Genomic DNA, 18,639 nt, shown 5'->3' on the forward strand with positions numbered 1-18,639 from the left:
AGGGAACCATGGTACTTGGACAGGGACCGTGTAAGGGAACCATGGTACTTGCACATGGACCGTGTAAGGGAACCATGGTACTTGGACATGGACCGTGTAAGGGAACCATGGTACTTGGACAGGGACCGTGTAAGGGAACCATGGTACTTGGACAGGGACCGTGTAAGGGAACCATGGTACTTGGACAGGGACCGCGTAAGGGAACCATGGTACTTGGACATGGACCGCGTAAGGGAACCATGGTACTTGGACATGGACCGTGTAAGGGAACCATGGTACTTGGACAGGGACCGTGTAAGGGAACCATGGTACTTGGACAGGGATCTATGAGGGAACCATGGTACTTGGACAGGGACCGTGTAAGGGAACCATGGTACTTGGACATAGACCGTGTAAGGGAACCATGGTACTTGGACATGGACCGTGTAAGGGAACCATGGTACTTGGACAGGGACCGTGTAAGGGAACCATGGTACTTCGACAGGGACCGTGTAAGGGAACCATGGTACTTGGACAGGGACCGTGTAAGGGAACCATGGTACTTGGACATGGACCGCGTAAGGGAACCATGGTACTTGGACAGGGACCGTGTAAGGGAACCATGGTACTTGGACAGGGATCTATGAGGGAACCATGGTACTTGGACAGGGACCGTGTAAGGGAACCATGGTACTTGGACAGGGATCTATGAGGGAACCATGGGACTTGGACAGGGACCGTGTAAGGGAACCATGGTACTTGGACAGGGACTGTGTAAGGGACCCATGCTACGTCGACAAGAATTGACGAGGAAACCATGGTACTTGGACAGTGATCTACGAGGGAACCATGCTACGTCCACAGGGATCTACGAGGGAACCACGGTACTTGGACAGGGATCTACGAGGGAACCATGGTACTTGGACAGGGATCTACGAGGGAACCATGCTACGTCCACAGGGATCTACGAGGGAACCATGGTACTTGGACAGTGATCTACGAGGGAACCATGCTACGTCCACAGGGATCTACGAGGGAACCACGGTACTTGGACCGGGATCTACGAGGGAACCATGGTACTTGGACAGGGATCTACAAGGGAACCACGGTATTTGAACAGAGATTTACGAGGGAACCATGATACGTTGACAGGGACCGTATTGTGGAACCCTTAGTACTTGGACAGGGATCTACGAGGGAACTATGGTACTTGAGCAGGAACCATATTAGGGAACCATGGTACTTGGACAACGACTGTATGAGGGCACCATGTTGTGTTGTCAGGGACCACATAAGGGAAACATGGTACATGCACAAGCCCCATATGAGGAAACATGGTACGTGGACTAGCACTACGTGAGGAAGCCATGATACATTGAAAGAGGCCGTATGAGTCAAGCATGGTACATGGACAGGCCCCACATGAGAGAACCATGGTACTTGTTGTCAGGGAACACATAAGGGAACTATGATACATGCACAAGCCACATACGAGGGAACATTGGTACTTGTTGTCAGGGTCCACATAAGGGAACAATGGTATATTCACAAGCCACATATGAGGGAACCATGGTACGTGGACTGGGACCATATTCGAGGGAACCATGGTACGTGGAGAGCAGCCATACGAGAGAACCATCGTGCAGAACGTGGTGAGGGACCATATGAGGCAACCATAGTACTTTAGCAGGGGTCAAACGAGAGAACCTTGGTATGTAGACAGGCACCGTGTGAGGGCACCATGGTATGTGGACAGGGACCACATGGGGAAACCATGGTATGTGGACAAGGACCACATGGGGAAACCATGGTATGTAGACAGACACCGTGTGAGGGCATCATGGTACTTTGGCAGGGGTCAAAACAAGAGAACCACGGACACAGACAGGCACCATGTGAGGGCATCATGGTATATGGTCAGGGACCACATGGGGAAACCATGGTATGTGGACAGGGACCACATGGGGAAACAAACCATGGTAAGGGGTGTTGCAAAACATTTTACCTTTTTTTCCCCCGAATGCGTGCACAACCGCAACAGGTTCTCGGGGGGAAAAAAGGTTAAATGTTTTGCAACACCCCTTATGTGGACAGGAACTTATGAGGGCACCATGGTATGTGGACAGGGACCACATGGGGAAACCATGGTATTTGGACAGGAACTTATGAGGGCACAATGGTATGTGGACAGGGACCACATGGGGAAACCATGGTATGTGGACAGGAACTTATGAGGGCATCATGGTATGTGGTCAGGGACCACATGGGGAAACCATGGTATGTGGACAGGAACTTATGAGGGCACAATGGTATGTGGACAGGGACCACATGGGGAAACCATGGTATGTGGACAGGAACTTATGAGGGCACAATGGTATGTGGACAGGGACCACATGGGGAAACCATGGTATGTGGACAGGAACCTATGAGGGCACAATGGTATGTGGACAGGAACCTATGAGGGCACCATGGTATGTGGATAGGGACCACATGGGGAAACCATGGTATGTAGACAGACACCGTGTGAGGGCACCATGGTATGTGGACAGGAACCTATGAGGACACCATGGTATGTGGATAGGGACCACATGGGGAAACCATGGTATGTAGACAGACACCGTGTGAGGGCACCATGGTATGTGGACAGGAACCTATGAGGGCACCATGATATGTGGACAGACACCGTGTGAGGGCACCATGGTATGTGGACAGGAACTTATGAGGGCACCATGGTATGTGGACAGGAACCTATGAGGGCACTATGGTATGTGGACAGGAACCTATGAGGGCACCATGGTATGTGGACAGGAACCTATGAGGACACCATGATATGTGGACAGACACCGTGTGAGGGCACCATGGTATGTGGACAGGAACTTATGAGGGCACCATGGTATGTGGACAGGCACCGTGTGAGGGCACCATGGTATGTGGACAGGAACCTATGAGGACACCATGATATGTGGACAGACACCGTGTGAGGGCACCATGGTATGTGGACAGGAACCTATGAGGACACCATGATATGTGGACAGACACCGTGTGAGGGCACCATGGTATGTGGACAGGAACTTATGAGGGCACCATGGTATGTGGACAGGCACCTATGAGGGCACCATGATATGTGGACAGGCCATAAAGGGAACAATGGCATGTGGACAGGAAACTAAGGAGGTCACTAGGAGTACCGGTATATGAACAGGGACCAGATGAGGGAACCGGGGGTACGCGGACAGTAACTAAAGGAGGAAACGGGGGTATGCGGATGAGAACCAGAGTTGGGAAGTGTGGATATGTGAACAAGGGCAGAAAAGGGTACTGGGTAATGGGGGTACATGGACTGTAACTAAAGGAAGGAAGCGGTGATATGCGGTCCCAGAACCAGAGGAGGAAAGTGCCGGCCATGGTTCCGGGGGCAAATGAAGAGATAAGGAAGAAATCGGTGCTTCGTGATTCGAAGCTTTAAATGACAAGGGAAAAGGGAAACCCGGGCAGACACATGAATTAAAATAATATGAAATATATAATAGTGTATGCTCAACTAGTACCGGTAACAATAATGATTACACTCTCGAGGATAACGTACGCCCCAGCGCCGAGTCACATCCATACCTTAATATACATTATACCTATCTATCTTACCTCACGACCACAGACCGGCTCTCACCTCGCAAGGATTCCGGCTCTTCGGATCCAGCGCTGCGACCCACGGCCTTCCCGAGGCCGGACGAGCCCAGAGCCCAGAGCCCGGAGCCCGCGGAGCTCGGAAACGCTCTCCCCTAACCCTTTCCTTGGTGCTCAGCGCAGGCATAGGCGCCGAGCACGGGTAACCGCCATCTTCGTGCCTGTCGTGTGTGCGTGTGTGTGCGTGTGTGTGTGTGTGTGTTGCGTGTGCGTGTGCGCGACTCCCTCCGACTCCCACCGCTCTCCTCCCCCTCCTCCTACACTCCAAGCTCGTCCCAACCCCCTTGGAGCTGCAGATTGTAATGCGGAGCTCCAGCAGAGCGAAAGGATTTTCCTTGTGTCCAGGTCCTTACCCCACTCCCCTTATTTCTTTCATATACATGTATGTATTTCCCCTCATATTCACCCCTAGCCCCCCTCCCCCCCACCTCCTCCACACCCATGACTCGCACACCTTTTCGGCTTCCCAATCCCAAATAGCAAAATCATTATTACACCAATCTAACTTAATATCCCATATTTTGAAAGGTAGTCGACCTACGTAAATGCCACGTCCCCACAACCATTCCACGATATTATCCAATTATGTATTGTTCTCAAGGTAGTCTACCTTAACCACTCCCTAACCCCTCCCCCAAACTTGTGTGTAACCATAATCCTATCCAATCGTTCTTAAGGTGGTCTCCCTTGCCCCCTTCCCACTCCCAACCCCATCCCATTCCACTATGACATCATCATCATTTAAATAGTTGATCGCCATAAAATGTGGACATACATACAATTGGAATATTTCATTCATAGACGTGGTCTTATACGAATCTCAAACATCAAATGTACCTTATTCCTCTACCTATTGTACAAACCAAGGTACTCGTTCAGTACCTTCTTACAACACCTGGAGGTCAACCCATTGCTTTCAAATATTTATTCAGAGTTCATGATTCGGTGATCACAGTGCAACTTTCAAATAGTGCAACTTTCTTGTTGTGAGGTCATTGTTACGTACAACACGGCGCAACTATCAGGAATACCATCAGAAGCTCGGCCAAAGTCTGACTTGCTCTGTGTAGTGCGTTCACCGGAGACTCTTCCATACTCGCGCCAGCCAAGAGCTAGAGGTATCATGCCCTTGTTGCCAGCACCAGCCTCCCAGCCAAAGTTAACTATCCCTATAGAAGGTATGTGGAGACCATTGCGTCCAAGACTCCCGCCATGTGCCATCGCTGCATGGCAGCACCTGGCAGACCTTTTTTATACAATTACCTCTGCTTCCATAACCCTCTAATTTAAAATTTTATAACAATTGTTTATTTTTTCCACACTTTGGCATCCTCCAGGACAACAACAGAACGTCTGGTCTGCAGCCGCTCTCTTCAACAGCTCCCTGACAGCTGAAAAGCGTTTCCGCTAACAGGTTGTGGTTAGGAATACACGGTGTACGTACCAGCAAAAGCAGCCTTTTGAAATTTTCAGCACACCAGTTTCACCATCAATTTATGAATGACCACCTACTGAACACCTCCAATTCCTCTCTCTGGAACTTCAGGGCAACCAAAGGTCAGATTGACAAGTAAAGACCTTTTTTGTCTTGCACCTTACAAACAATAGCAGAAACTCTACTTTGGTAGTCGTTCCTCTTACACACGATTGACAATGATCTACTCAATATAACAGTGGTCCTTAAACAATGTTCTCCTCAAGCAAAGGCCAACATGTTCCTTCAATTACCCAAAACAGATTTTACCTTTTGTGTTCTGAAAACTCTTCCATAAGTCTTGACCACTCATTGGTGGGATGGCTGGTTTTCCTGGAAGAAGGTGAACAGGAAGGGAATAAAAACAGAACAGGTTCAGAACCTATTTGAAACTTGTCTCTTCAAGACGTCCAGCTTTTTGCTTTCAGGACAGCTCATAGAACTGTAGGTATAATAACAATACCATGACATAGCAAGTGTTTTCAGTTGGAAAACAAAGTTTTACCTTGAATTAGCATGAGCCCAAAAGAGATCCATATCTGTATGTTGGGCTCTCCTTTGACTGCACACGAACGGCCAGGGACTGGAAACTTTCACTGAGCGTTGGTAGGGATGACAGGCAGAATTTTTGGTTTGACAAACTTTTAATGCATTTTTGGTTCAACAAACAAAATTAATGAACGATAACGAACAAAGATTGCATACTCTCACCCAGACTTGTTACGTGTGGTTTTCTAGTATGTATTGTTACGTTTATGGGGTAGGTGAGAGAATACCGTAGGAAAGGTAGGATTGCATAGGAAAGAGTATGGACCGTGTGATGTGTAGGAGCATTTCGATATACTAAGTAGGGAAAATGTAGCTTAAGGTTGTGTTTAAATGTTCATCATACGAGGGATGATGCCGTGTTAATTAGTAGTAGGTTTAAGGTTAATTTCCCCTGTTCCTGATACCCACTGTGGCCATCCCTAACATTTAAAACAACTGCCGGCCAAGCAGAACAGCAGCCGGCTCATACTCACACTCCATTGACACATATGGCAAAGACCCGCCCAGGAGAGGCGGCGCGAAAATGGTTCAATGGGCGGGAAACGGGACCGGCTGGTCAAAACTCCCCCGAGTGACGTGGCCGGATGACGTAGGCGGGCGAAGAGGAAGCTTCGCGATTATTACGTCTGTAGGGAGAGCGCGAGCGGGTCAGAGAAGAAGCTTCGCCATTTTTGCATCCTTGGAGGAGAGCGTTTTGTGTGGCGATCGTGAGGTAGCTTTGACTGCTGGGCTCTTCAGGGGAGCTGACGGCTGCGCTGTCCTTCCAAAACGGAAAAGTTGCATCAACAAGAAAGGAGAGGAAACTCTGAGGGATCGGAGAGAAAGAAGGCCGTCTACGCCACGCGCCTCATTCCCAAGCGCCCTCGACATTCAGTTTAGCCGCCTTTTTCCGGGCTTCCTGCGAGGGTGGCTCCGGGCTCCAACAACTGCCGTCCTTCCAAAGGATCCATTGTGGGCCAGCTAAGTGCCGGAGAGGTACTTTTATTTTCTTACTTTACCCTGTGTGCGTGTTTGAGTCTGTATATATTGTTACGGTTCTACGCCGCCCTTCTTCCCCTTACCAAGGGGGGATTAATCCCCTTGTTCTTGCTGGGCTTGGCGGAACCGAGGCTTGATACGTCCCTTCCGGACAAACGCAGAGTAGGGTCTCGGGACCACTTCTCGCTCGAACCTAATTCCCTGTGCCGCCCTGGAAGCGAGGAAACAAGCTTCGCATGAGCCACGTGTGGTTTGAGTACACCAAGCGGATTGAGTACCACGTGGTCCGTGCAGTCTTAATTAGTGGAACCCGATCTGAGCGGTTCTACTCGTACCACGCTTAGCCAATGAATAAACCACAGGAACGATCGAATGGAAGAAAAGAAGAACACAGGTTTAATTATTCCCACACGTATTTACAATGATCGGGGATGCAGAGACACAGAGCAGGCTTAATCAGTCTTAGCTTATTTGCCAGACAACGGGCCCGTCACACTCACACAGGGAATTGCAGATGGGTAGATGGTCAGCCAACGCGTCGACGTGGTCGTCCAGAGACGGCCCCCATCCGGCTCTCCACAGTCCCCGCATGTCCCGTGAAGATGGTAGCAGGCGATGGCAGGAACTCGTAGCGCGTCTCCCGAACAAGGCAGATGATGAGGCGGCACGGCAAAGGCGGAACTCTCAGCGCGGCTGGCGATTACTCAGCCGTTTTCCTCACGCGCGCGACTTAAATGCACTGTATAGCAATCGGCCTAAAACCCAACCGAGCGTCACTCCTAAAAGCGCGTCTTTCAGTTCATGCGCGTCGGCCTTTGCCCGCGTATCTGTACAGCTCTCGGACACTCACAACCCCTCTTCCTCGATCCTTCCAGGCTGGCCAGTGCGCGCGAGTTCTTTGCTCATCAAGTCTTTCGCTGTGAGTCCTCTTGCCGCAAGTCCTTTTACCAATCCTTTTCGCGCGAGTCCTTTGTTCATCGGCTTTCCCGCGCTAGTCCTTTCGAGGGCTTTGTGCAGCGGGTTTTATAGCTACGCCCCTGAACCTTCTGGAACACTCTCGAACCTTCTTACCACGCCCTGTGATGCAACGCCGCCGTCACCACCTCTGAGCCCTGATTGGCGGCTCATGCTTACCGTCAGCGCTTCTGCCGCTCTGCCCCGATCCTCCTAGCCTGCCTCGTGTTAATTCGCCCAAAATGAACCAACATTAGCGCAAAGGGCATGAGGCTATGGACGTTGGATAGTCGGTGGCAGTAGGGCCTATTTCTCCTGACTCTACTTCAATGCAGAACTAACAATGGAAAGGAACTAAGCTCACAAATACTAAGACATAACTATACTATCGCGAGGCTACATGTTGCCTGCGTGACTAACTATGAGGGGCAAATTATAACCTTTATTAGACTCACTGTACAAACTCAAAACCGCAACACTGCCCCCCTCCCTCGTCAGGCACGTCCCCGAGTCGAACCTACAAAAACTGGAACGACCGGTTTTGAGAAAGATCTGGGAGTAACTTTTAATTACATGTGACATTTAGATGTGGTTCCCCCTAACATTTACTCTAACCCGTGTATGCGACAGTTTTACAACACTAAATATGTCCCACCTACTGCGTTGAGTAGCTAACTAACCGAATCACGCCCACAATTAACCGAATTGCGGAATTGTTTTCAAACTAAACATAAAGCCGGTGGGCAGCATTTTATATACAAGCACAAAACCTAACCTTATTTACAGTTCTATGACCCAGGACTTTTTGGAAAGAAGATTGGAGGGGAGAGAAAGCACAGCAAAGCACAAAAAAAATTCAAAAATGACATTTCATTTGCTGTTGGTGTCTGGCATCTTCTATCTTCTGTGTGCACATATCGAACCGGTAAGCCCCCGGAGCAGCATACAGGCCATTCCTGCTCTTCGGGGCTTAATAAACTTACAATTCTTCTCGGCCCTAGCACACAAAAAAATATTTAAAAATGCACAACAAGTGTGTTCGTTTATTTGCCAGCAGGGCCAACCCTATGTGGTCCAACTGCGTGACATTGATGCCACTCAAAACAAGTGGTCCGAAGATGCAAGGTGAGTTTGCAGCAAAGTGCTGCACAGCAGAAGTGTAACGCCACAAAACCTGTGGTCCATAAGTGTAATGTGATAATGTGCAGCAAAGTGTTTGTGGCAGCAGGGTGCTGCACATGTGCAGCAAAGTTATACCAAATGAAAAGGATATGGCAGCAAAGTGCCGCAGAGTTCAGCTGCACAGGTGTAGCAAAGTGCAGCAGGGGTGCCGCACAGGTGTAGCAAGGTGCAGCTACACAGTTCCACCTTCAAAATGGTCCTGGGGTGGGGGGAGAGACACAGCACCACCAGCAAAGCGGAAAGGGCACAAAGGTACACAGCAATACAAGGTAATGCAGCATGAAGGGCGCGGAAGATCGAGCAGAGCAAGCTCGTCCCGAACCGTTTGTACCCCCCAACGTCAGCTTACATTACCCAAGCCCTTTCTGGTATTTACAAATTCAAATTTGTCTCTACGTCCTGTCTCCCATATCCCCCCTCTAATACCAAATTCGTCTCCCAATCCCTGCCAGGAAGGAAGGAATGGAACAAACACAATGTCTCATCACGTCATGATGCGTCTTACTCTCAAATATTGCACTTTGTCTTGGTGCGGAGCTTCGTTCTCCTTGGTGAATGGATGTGGATGGCACGAAGGGAATTTCTCTCATCCTAACTACTCTAATGACATTAACTCATTTAAACTACACCGGGGTCATACCCTGCCAATCGGCCATCTTTAAACTATGTGGTTCTAAAAACCGAATCCCCCATTGACCACTCTGCGGTGCCCTCCGAATTTGGGTCTCACTCCCCAATTTTTCACACTGTGCCCTTGCACAATTTTGGGGCTGGGTCGTGTGGCTCCACTAGCAGGTCTACCTACCTGTGCACCTCCGCCACTGAAGTCGCCACCCGAGCTTACCTGCTCCTGTGACTACCTAAACTGGGGAAGGCCCCTCCTGGCTCGTTACCCCTCTGATGCCCTCCTCGGCATTGGGCTACCCGGGTCCTTCCCTTGGATCCTCGGGCCCCACTGAACAACTCACAACTACTCTGACTGGCTCCCAAAGCCTACCTGCGGCCTCACCTTGCCGACAAACTACCAGTGGCGGAGTGCTCCAATAACCATACGTACCAATTAAACCACACGCCCAGCCATTTCACTGACTCATGCACCCAACCAAAGCACTACTTGCCACTTCCCGCACCACAGGTGTCAATATCCAAACAATTTACCTAAGCCCTCTACCTGGCTTTAAACTACCCCCCCCCTCCCCCCCGGGCTTTCGTGAATGGGTCCATCTCCCCCCATTCACTCCTTCACACCATGCATTCCACACCTTTTATTCCACACCAAGCATTCCACACCAAATATTCTCACACAATTATCTCACACACCAAATTCACACACCTTTTATCTTGCACACCTCTTCTCTCGCACAACTTTTGTGGTCACACACCCTTTTTTCCCCCCATACACTTCAACACAACTCCATTTATTCTAATACACAATTTCTCCAACACACAGCATCATCTAACAAGCTGCTTTTCCCCTAAAACTCGTGCTTCCCCGTCATCCCATTAAACTAAGCACACCCTTCGTCATTATCAACCATCTAAACTACCTATGTCCCCACAATAGTTCAGATGTCCCTACTTAATTCTCATGTCCTCTACCATCATCTAATTCCCCAACAATGATCCTAGCCCGCCCTCAGCTAGCTTTGGTGCCCCATGGAGGTAACCATCGCTGGTCCCTCCATGTGCATGTCACTGCCATCCCCTTAATCTAATGCTCATGAGCCCGGTGTGAGGAATGGTAAAACTACCATTCCCCCATGCAGGGCACCATTCCCCAACACTATTGCTATTCGTCCACTACACTGGAGCCTCTCCGTGTGGAAATACATCACCATTACGGCTCGACCTCGAGAGGCCGAGCGATCCGTGCGGGTGGTTGGTCTACTGTAGGTTGGGTCCGTCCGGCATTTTCGATCCAGGGGAGGAGGCATGGAAGGGCCAAGGTTCAGGGCCCCATCCCTGCGCGGGGCCTCGCGGTCCCACGCACGATGGCCCAACCGCCCACGGTCGGAGCACCGCACCCGCCAGGGGGCGCGGCTTCGAACTCTCCTACCTCCCCTTGAACCTTGCCGTTTGCCTTTTTTGCCATGGCACGGCACCAACCATACAGGGCGGGGGCCAGCACGAACCGTGCACGGCGGTCCTTGTGAAACCGCCGCGGCATCGATCCCCGCCGGTCCCCGCTGCAAACAACTCACCGAGGGCTAACATCGGCTATCCGTCGCGCTAGACGCTACCCCAGCTACCCCGGTCTGTGTCGATGCTCGAGCCGCGTTCTCACTACTCGCGACCCACTCCACACTCGCACACCGAGGCGCCCCCATACACTCCCTACATTTTGTTACAGCACACTCTTTTTCCACGTCCTCTGGTGTGCATTCGCTCTCACACACGGTACTCGCACCTGCACACCTAGGCGCACTCACACCCCTCACAAACTTCATTACACACTTTTCCTCCACACACTCCTTTACTGCACACTTTTCTTTTACACACTCTCTCGTTACGTACTACGTAATGTCCACGGGTGTGCACTCTCCTGGTACACACCCAATAACACGCTCTGGTGTGCACTCCTTCACACACTCTCCTGTAACACACTCTCCTGTTACACATCCTTCCCGCACACATTCCGGTGTGCATTCTCTCTCACTCTCCTCGGCCATCGCACACTCTGTAACACACTCTCCTGTTACACATTCGCGCTCCGGTGCACACTTCCCTCTCACACGCGCACCAGTCACCCTCACACACCGCACCATGGACCTTTCAAGACCGCCCGGGTTTCATCCATGTCCCAAGCACGCCAAAAAAATTTCCCCGCCAAACACATTCACGCCATTACATCTCACCTTGGGGACCTTCTTCTCCGGCAACAGCACCTGCAAACTTTTATTGGGGTTAGCAAGCCCGACATCACGGTACAAACACAGACTTTGAGTGCAGTCCATTTCCTTCTCCCGTGATTCATTTTCTATCTCTGCCGTCTCTTCGGCCCCAATCATTTCTTCTTCAATTTGAATTATTTCTTTTTCTAGCTCGACGACCGCCGGCGCGCATAAAATTTTTCTGTCCAATTCGGCGGCCGTCGGCTCTTTTACACCCCAAGTCACGATCTCTATACCCTCGGTCCACTTAGCTGCGCTCTGCTCTACCCCGCTCTCTACGCGCTCCTCACATCGCGTTACCTCGTCGCGTACCAATGCGACCTCCTCGCTCAGCTTGCGCCTTATGTCCCTCCCTGCTTTTTTCGTGTCCTTCTTCGATGCCGCCATAATTTTTTCCAATTGACCACCCATTTTGTTTTCCAACCCCTCCATGTTGCACCTTACTTCTTCCCTCATTTCCTTCAAGTTATTCTCTTGGGTGTCCATTTTCCCATTTATTTTATTGATGTCATTCTTTTGGGCGTCAATTATTTCCCTTTTTGATTTGTCCCCCATCTCTCTCATTTCTGCCATGAATTGCGCCATGAAGAATTGCATGTCCATAATCCCCACTTGCGCAGTGGGCGCGGCCCTCGTCGCCACGTGCGAGGCGCCGCCATTTTCTACCCCTGCTGCCGGCCCTTCCTCTACTTCCTCCTCTTCTCCCAACTCTTCCCGTGGGTCCTGGGTTATCAATTCTTCCTCATCTACCTCATCTTCTACCCCCACCGGCATTCGACTGTCTTGCCTAGCCATGGTACGAATTAAAATTTGGGTCTTATATTAAATTTTGTTCGCTCGTAATTTGGAGCCAATTCGTCCAAAAAAAATTTGGTATGGTTCCAAATCCCACTCCCAGACACCAATTGTTACTGCCAATATGTAAAATTGGTGTCCAAAATTTTGTCTAATAATTTTTGTCCCAGGTTCCAAATCCCACTCCTGTAACCAATTGTTACGGTTCTACGCCGCCCTTCTTCCCCTTACCAAGGGGGGATTAATCCCCTTGTTCTTGCTGGGCTTGGCGGAACCAAGGCTTGATACGTCCCTTCCGGACAAATGCAGAGTAGGGTCTCGGGACCACTTCTCGCTCGTACCTAATTCCCTGCGCCGCCCTGGAAGCGAGGCAGCAAGCCTCGCACGAGCCACGTGTGGTTTGAGTACGCCAAGCGGATTGAGTACCACGTGGTCCATGCAGTCTTAATTAGTGGAACCCGATCTGAGCGGTTCTACTCGTACCACGCTTAGCCAATGAATAAACCACAGGAACGATCGAATGGAAGAAAGGAAGAACACAGGTTTAATTATTCCCACACGTATTTACAATGATCGGGGACGCAGAGACACAGAGCAGCCTTAATCAGTCTTTGCTTATTACCCAGACAACAGGCCCGTCACACTCACACAGGGAATTGCAGATGGGTAGATGGTCACCCAACGCGTCGACGTGGTCGTCCAGAGACGGCCCCCATCCGGCACTCCACGGTCCCCGCACGTCCCACGAAGATGGTAGCAGGCGATGGCAGGAACTCGTAGCGCATCTCCCGAACAAGGCAGATGATGAGGTGGCACGGCAAAGGCGGGACTCTCAGCACGGCTGGCGATTACTCAGCCGTTTTCCTCACTCGCGCGACTTAAATGCACTGTATAGCGATCGGCCTAAAACTCAACCGAGCGTCACTCCTAAAAGCGCGTCTTTCAGAACATGCGCGTCGGCCTTCACCCGCGTATCTGTACAGCTCTCGGACGCTCACAACCCCTCTTCCTCGATCCTTCCAGGCTGGCCAGTGCACGCGAGTTCTTTGCTCATCAAGCCTTTTGCTGCGAGTCCTCTTGCCGCAAGTCCTTTTACCAATCCTTTTCGCGCGAGTCCTTTGTTCATCGGCTTTCCGCGCTAGTCCTTTCGAGGGCTTTGCGCAGCGGGTTTTATAGCTACGCCCCCGAACCTTCTGGAACACCCTCAAACCTTCTTACCACGCCCTGTGACGCAACGCCGCCGTCACCACCTCTGAGCCCTGATTGGCGGCTCGTGCTTACCGTCAGCGCTTTTGCCGCCCCGCCCCGATCCTCCTAGCCTGCCTCGTGTTAATTCGCCCAAAATGAACCAACGTTAGCGCAAAGGGCATGAGGCTACGGACGTTGGATAGTCGGTGGCAGTAGGGCCTATTCTCCTGACTCTACTTCAATGCAGAACTAACAATGGAAAGGAACTAAGCTCACAAATACTAAGACATAACTATACTATTGCAAGGCTACATGTTGCTTGTGTGACTAACTATGAGGGGCAAATTTTAACCTTTATTAGACTCACTGTACAAACTCAAAACCGCAACAATATATACCTCAAGTTAGCATTTTAACCTCAGCTTTATTTTCATTGTTTTCACTCTGTGCCTTTATTTTCTTGTAAATAATTATTGTTACATTATCGTTGTCGTGTTCTTGGTTTGGTTTCGGAATAAACCCGTGTGTTTGTGAAGTTAAATGCTTCGTGTTTCTTCTGTCCTATGCGTGTCATTACAGCCAAATTGGAGGTCACCTGGGGAGATAAAACTGGGTCAGTTCATCCATCCAAGGCTGGTGATAATTAGCTGTGGACGCGACAGTATTTTAACGAGGTATTTGCATTCTAATTGGGCATGCTTCATAGTCATACTCACATTCTAACTGCACATACTTTATAGACGTACTAGCATTTAATTGTGCATACTTTATCGACGTACTCACATTCTAACTGCACATACTTTATAGACGTCCTAACATTTAATTGTGCATACTTTATAGATGTACTCACAGTCTAACTGCACATACTTTATAGATGTACTCGCATTTAATTGTGCATACTTTATAGATGTACTCACATTCTAACTGCACATACTTTATAGACGTACTAACATTTAATTGTGCATACTTTATAGACGAACTGACATTCTAACTGTACATACTTTATAGACGTACTAACATTTAATTGTACATACTTTATAGACGTACCCAGATTTTAATTGTACATACTTTATAGACATACGAACATTTAATCACCGGCAGCGTTTGAGGGGGGGGGGGGGGGCAGGTGGACATTTCCCCAACCTTTATTTTTTTCAATAGTTTACAATTAAAATAAAAACATCCCGTATTTAAACTTGAGTAACAATAATGAACAACAACAACAACAACATGCATTTTAAGGCCATTTTCCCTGCTAGAGCGGGGGTTAGCCATGCGGTCCCCATGACAATCTTCTCCATCTTGCCCTATTTTCTGCATCTCTCCTTGTTAACCCCCTTACCCGCATTTCTTCTTCCACCATCTTTAGCCAAGTCTTTCTCGGTCTTCCCCGTCCTCTACTTCCTTCTACATTCACTTCCATCACTCTTCTCAACCAGTCACTTTCATCCTTCCTCAACACATGACCAAACCGTCTCAACCTGGTCCTCTTCACAGCATCAATCACAGGCTCTATTCCCATCATTTTTCGCAATTCATCATTTGTCTTCCTCTCTCTCAACGATACTCCGCACATCCATCGAACCATTCGCATTTCCACCCTTTCCAACCTTCGTTGCTGCTCTACGTTCATTACCCATGTCTCGCTCCCATAATCATAACACTTCTCACACATGCAGCATACACCTTTCCCTTCAGCTTCAACGACACTCCCCTCCTCATCAGCACGCCACTCAGTTCCCGAAACTTCTTCCATGCACATCTCACTCTAGCAACCGTTGCCGAGTCTGATCCACGTAACAATAATGAACGTAATCTGTATTTGTGATTTCACGTACACTGTAACTACACGAACAAACGGTAATTTTGGAAGTCAGACCGAGCTACCCATTATTAATATTAATCCCTTGCCCCCCTAAATAGAGAAGTCAAACTACGCCTTTGCATTTAATTGTACATACTTCATAAATGCACTCACATTCTAATTGTATATACTTTATCTATGTACTCACATTCTAATTGAACAAACTTCATCGACGTACTCACATTTAATTGCACATACTTTATGGACATATTCACATTCTAATTGTACATACTTTATAGACATATTCACATTCTAATTGTACATACTTTCTAGATATATTCACATTCTAATTGTACATACTTTCGATATATATTCACATTCTAATTGTACATACTTTCTATATATATTCACATTCTAATTGTACATACTTTATAGACATATTCACATTCTAATTGAACATACTTTATAGATATATTCACATTCTAATTGTTCATACTTTATCGACATATTCACATTCTAATTGTACATACTTTATAGATATATACACATTCTAATTGTACATTGTAGCGGCTACCGCTGGGTATACACAATCGCCTTGCACCTACCGAGGACGCGGAGCGATCACCATGCCGGGCTCGCCCAGGACGCCCGGGCATGCCCGCTCTCGACTTGCCAGGCCTCGTCCAGGACGCCCGGGCACGCCCCCTCTCGCCTTTCCCGGGCAAACGCTCCGGGATAATGTGTATATATATTGCTGCCCGATAAACGGGCTTTTCAGAGTACCCGAGTTGATTTGACACAATAAAGAAACTCGGACGAATTCCAGCTTTTTGTCGCGTCCATTCTTTCGATTTACGTTGGAGCATAGCTCCTACATTGGTGACCCGACATGGACACGGCAGTTGCCCTCAAACTGCCTACCTTCTGGGAGGCTCACGCGGTGGTTTGGTTCGCCCAGGCGGACTCCCTGTTCGCCCTGCGAGGCATCACGGCTGACAACACCCGCTTCCACCATGTGGTAGCAGCACTCGGCTCCGCCACCGCGGCCCGCGCCCTGAGCCTCCTCGAGCGCCCGCCAGCCGCTGACAAATACGACGCGATTAAAAAGCTCCTCCTTGACGCTTTCTCCCTCTCATCAGCGGAACGCGCACGGCGCCTGCTTGACCTGCCCGAGCTCGACGACACGCGCCCGTCCGAGCGAATGGACTACATGCTTTCGCTGCTCGGCGAGCACTCTCTGGCATTCCTGTTCCGGGAGCTGTTCCTCCATCAGCTGCCTAGCCTCGCCTCGCCTCGCCTCGCCCTGGCAAGCACGACGATCACGGATCCCCGCGACCTCGCCAGGGAAGCCGACAAGATCTCCGCGGCAGGCCAACGCATTGGAGCAGCGACCTGGAGCCCACCGCCGTCCGAAGCAACGCCCATGGCGCCCGAGCACCCGGCACGGTCGACGACCGAACTGCCGACGCAATTGGCGGCCGCTACGCCGCGCCGACCACCTCCAGCACGATGACCGGAGCCTCCACCTGACCAGGTGTGGTGTTATTATCATGCCAGGTTCGGACAGAAGGCCCGGACATGCCGACCCCCGTGCACCTTCGGCAAGCCGGGAAACGGCCGGGCCGGCGTTCATTACCAGCCATGAGCGCCGGCCACACGGGCAACTTACTTTTCATCACGGACAAAGCGTCCGGACGGCGCTTCCTGTGTGACACCGGCGCCCAACTGAGCATCATACCCGCCTCCGATCAGGACAGGCAGTCCGCGGTTTGCGGCCCCTCCTTGGTTGCGGCCAACGGATCGGCCATCCGCACCTTCGGCCCGCGCAACGTCACCCTCTGCTTCGGCGGCCAACGCTTTAATTGGACTTTTGTAACCGCAAGCGTGCCCATGGCTCTGCTAGGCGCCGACTTCCTCTGCGCACACGGACTGCTGGTCGACGTCCAACGGCGTCGCCTCATCAACGCCGAGACCTTCAGCTCCCTGGCATGCACATTGAGCAGCTCCACTCCGACCGAGCTGGCATGCGCCCTCCCGGCGGCGAACGAGTTTGCTCGCCTGCTCACGGAGTTCCCGGCCCTCACGCGGCCGACGTTTTCGGCCGTCGCAGTACGACATGGGATCGAGCACCACATACCAACCACAGGCCCGCCAGTCTACGCCAGAGCCCGCCGCCTCGACCCAGCCAAGCTCGCCGTGGCCAAAGCCGAGTTCGATGCTTTGGAACACCTCGGCATCGTGCGGCGCTCCGATAGCGCGTGGGCTTCGCCACTACACATCGTCCCAAAACCAGGGGGTGGCTGGCGCCGATGTGGCGACTACCGCCGCCTTAACGACGCTACCACCCCCGACAGGTATCCGATCCCGCACATCCAAGACTTCTCCGCCCGTTTGGCAGGACGGGTCATTTTTTCAAAGATCGATTTAATACGGGGATATCACCAGGTACCTGTCAGGGCGGCCGACTAACCAAAAACGGCCATCATCACGCCGTTCGGCTTATTCGAATTCCTGCGAATGCCATTTGGCCTCAAGAACGCGGCTCAGGCGTTCCAGCGCTTGATGGACGGCGTGCTGCGTGACCTGCTGTTCCTCTTCGTTTACCTGGACGACATCCTCGTCGCCAGCACGTCCCGGGCCGAGCACCTCCTCCACCTCCGAACACTGTTCGGGCGCCTCAGCGAGCACGGCCTCATCGTCAACCCGGCCAAATGCCACTTCGGCACGACGGCCGTTGATTTTTTTGGGCCACCACATCACCAAGAACGGGGCCGTGCCGCTGCCAACCAAGGTCGAGGCCATCACCACGTTTCCGCGTCCCCGCTCCATAAAGGCCCTGCAGGAATTCCTGGGAATGGTGAATTTCTATCACCGCTTCGTGCCCCGCGCTGCTCAACTCATGCGGCCCCTCTACGAAGCCCTCCGGGGCAAGCCGGCCAAGCACGACGTCGTCTGGTCCGCAGCAATGGACGCGGCCTTTAAAAGCTCAAAGCGGGCCCTCGCCGACGCAACACTGCTCGCTCACCCGGTGCTCAACGCTCCCATCGCCCTCACCACGGATGCCTCTGACTACGCGGTGGGCGCCGTACATGAGCAATGGGTGAACGGGGTTTGGCAGCCACTCGCTTTTTTCAGCCGGCAACTCCGGCCGAACGAGCTCA

The 18,639-nt window shown here is 50.9% G+C and overlaps 1 protein-coding gene across 7 annotated transcripts in view; it reads right to left on the bottom strand.

The window, feature by feature from the left end:
* HIC1 (HIC ZBTB transcriptional repressor 1) overlaps nucleotides 1-18,639 on the bottom strand; it is a 161,088-nt gene that overhangs the window by 132,570 nt on the left and 9,879 nt on the right. The window contains exons 1-3 of one of the 7 annotated variants that reach the window (XM_068120738.2): nucleotides 8,876-9,985; nucleotides 5,643-5,733; nucleotides 5,408-5,470 (exon numbers count right to left, since the gene is read on the bottom strand). The exons of 1 other annotated variant lie outside the window; for it this stretch is intronic. In XM_068120738.2, coding sequence (XP_067976839.1) covers nucleotides 5,408-5,470; nucleotides 5,643-5,674 — 95 coding nt within the window. In that variant the 5' untranslated portion in view covers nucleotides 5,675-5,733; nucleotides 8,876-9,985. Of the gene's footprint in view, nucleotides 1-3,621; nucleotides 3,919-5,407; nucleotides 5,471-5,642; nucleotides 5,734-7,164; nucleotides 8,068-8,875; nucleotides 9,986-18,639 lie in introns of those variants that run through there. 5 more of the 7 variants (XM_068120736.2, XM_068120737.2, XM_068120739.2 and 2 more) reach the window with 5 other exon arrangements.

The sequence above is a fragment of the Myxine glutinosa genome, chromosome 6 (genome assembly GCF_964187855.1).
Source record: "Myxine glutinosa chromosome 6, kmMyxGlut1.1, whole genome shotgun sequence".
In the NCBI taxonomy this organism is placed as follows: Eukaryota; Metazoa; Chordata; class Myxini; order Myxiniformes; family Myxinidae; genus Myxine; species Myxine glutinosa.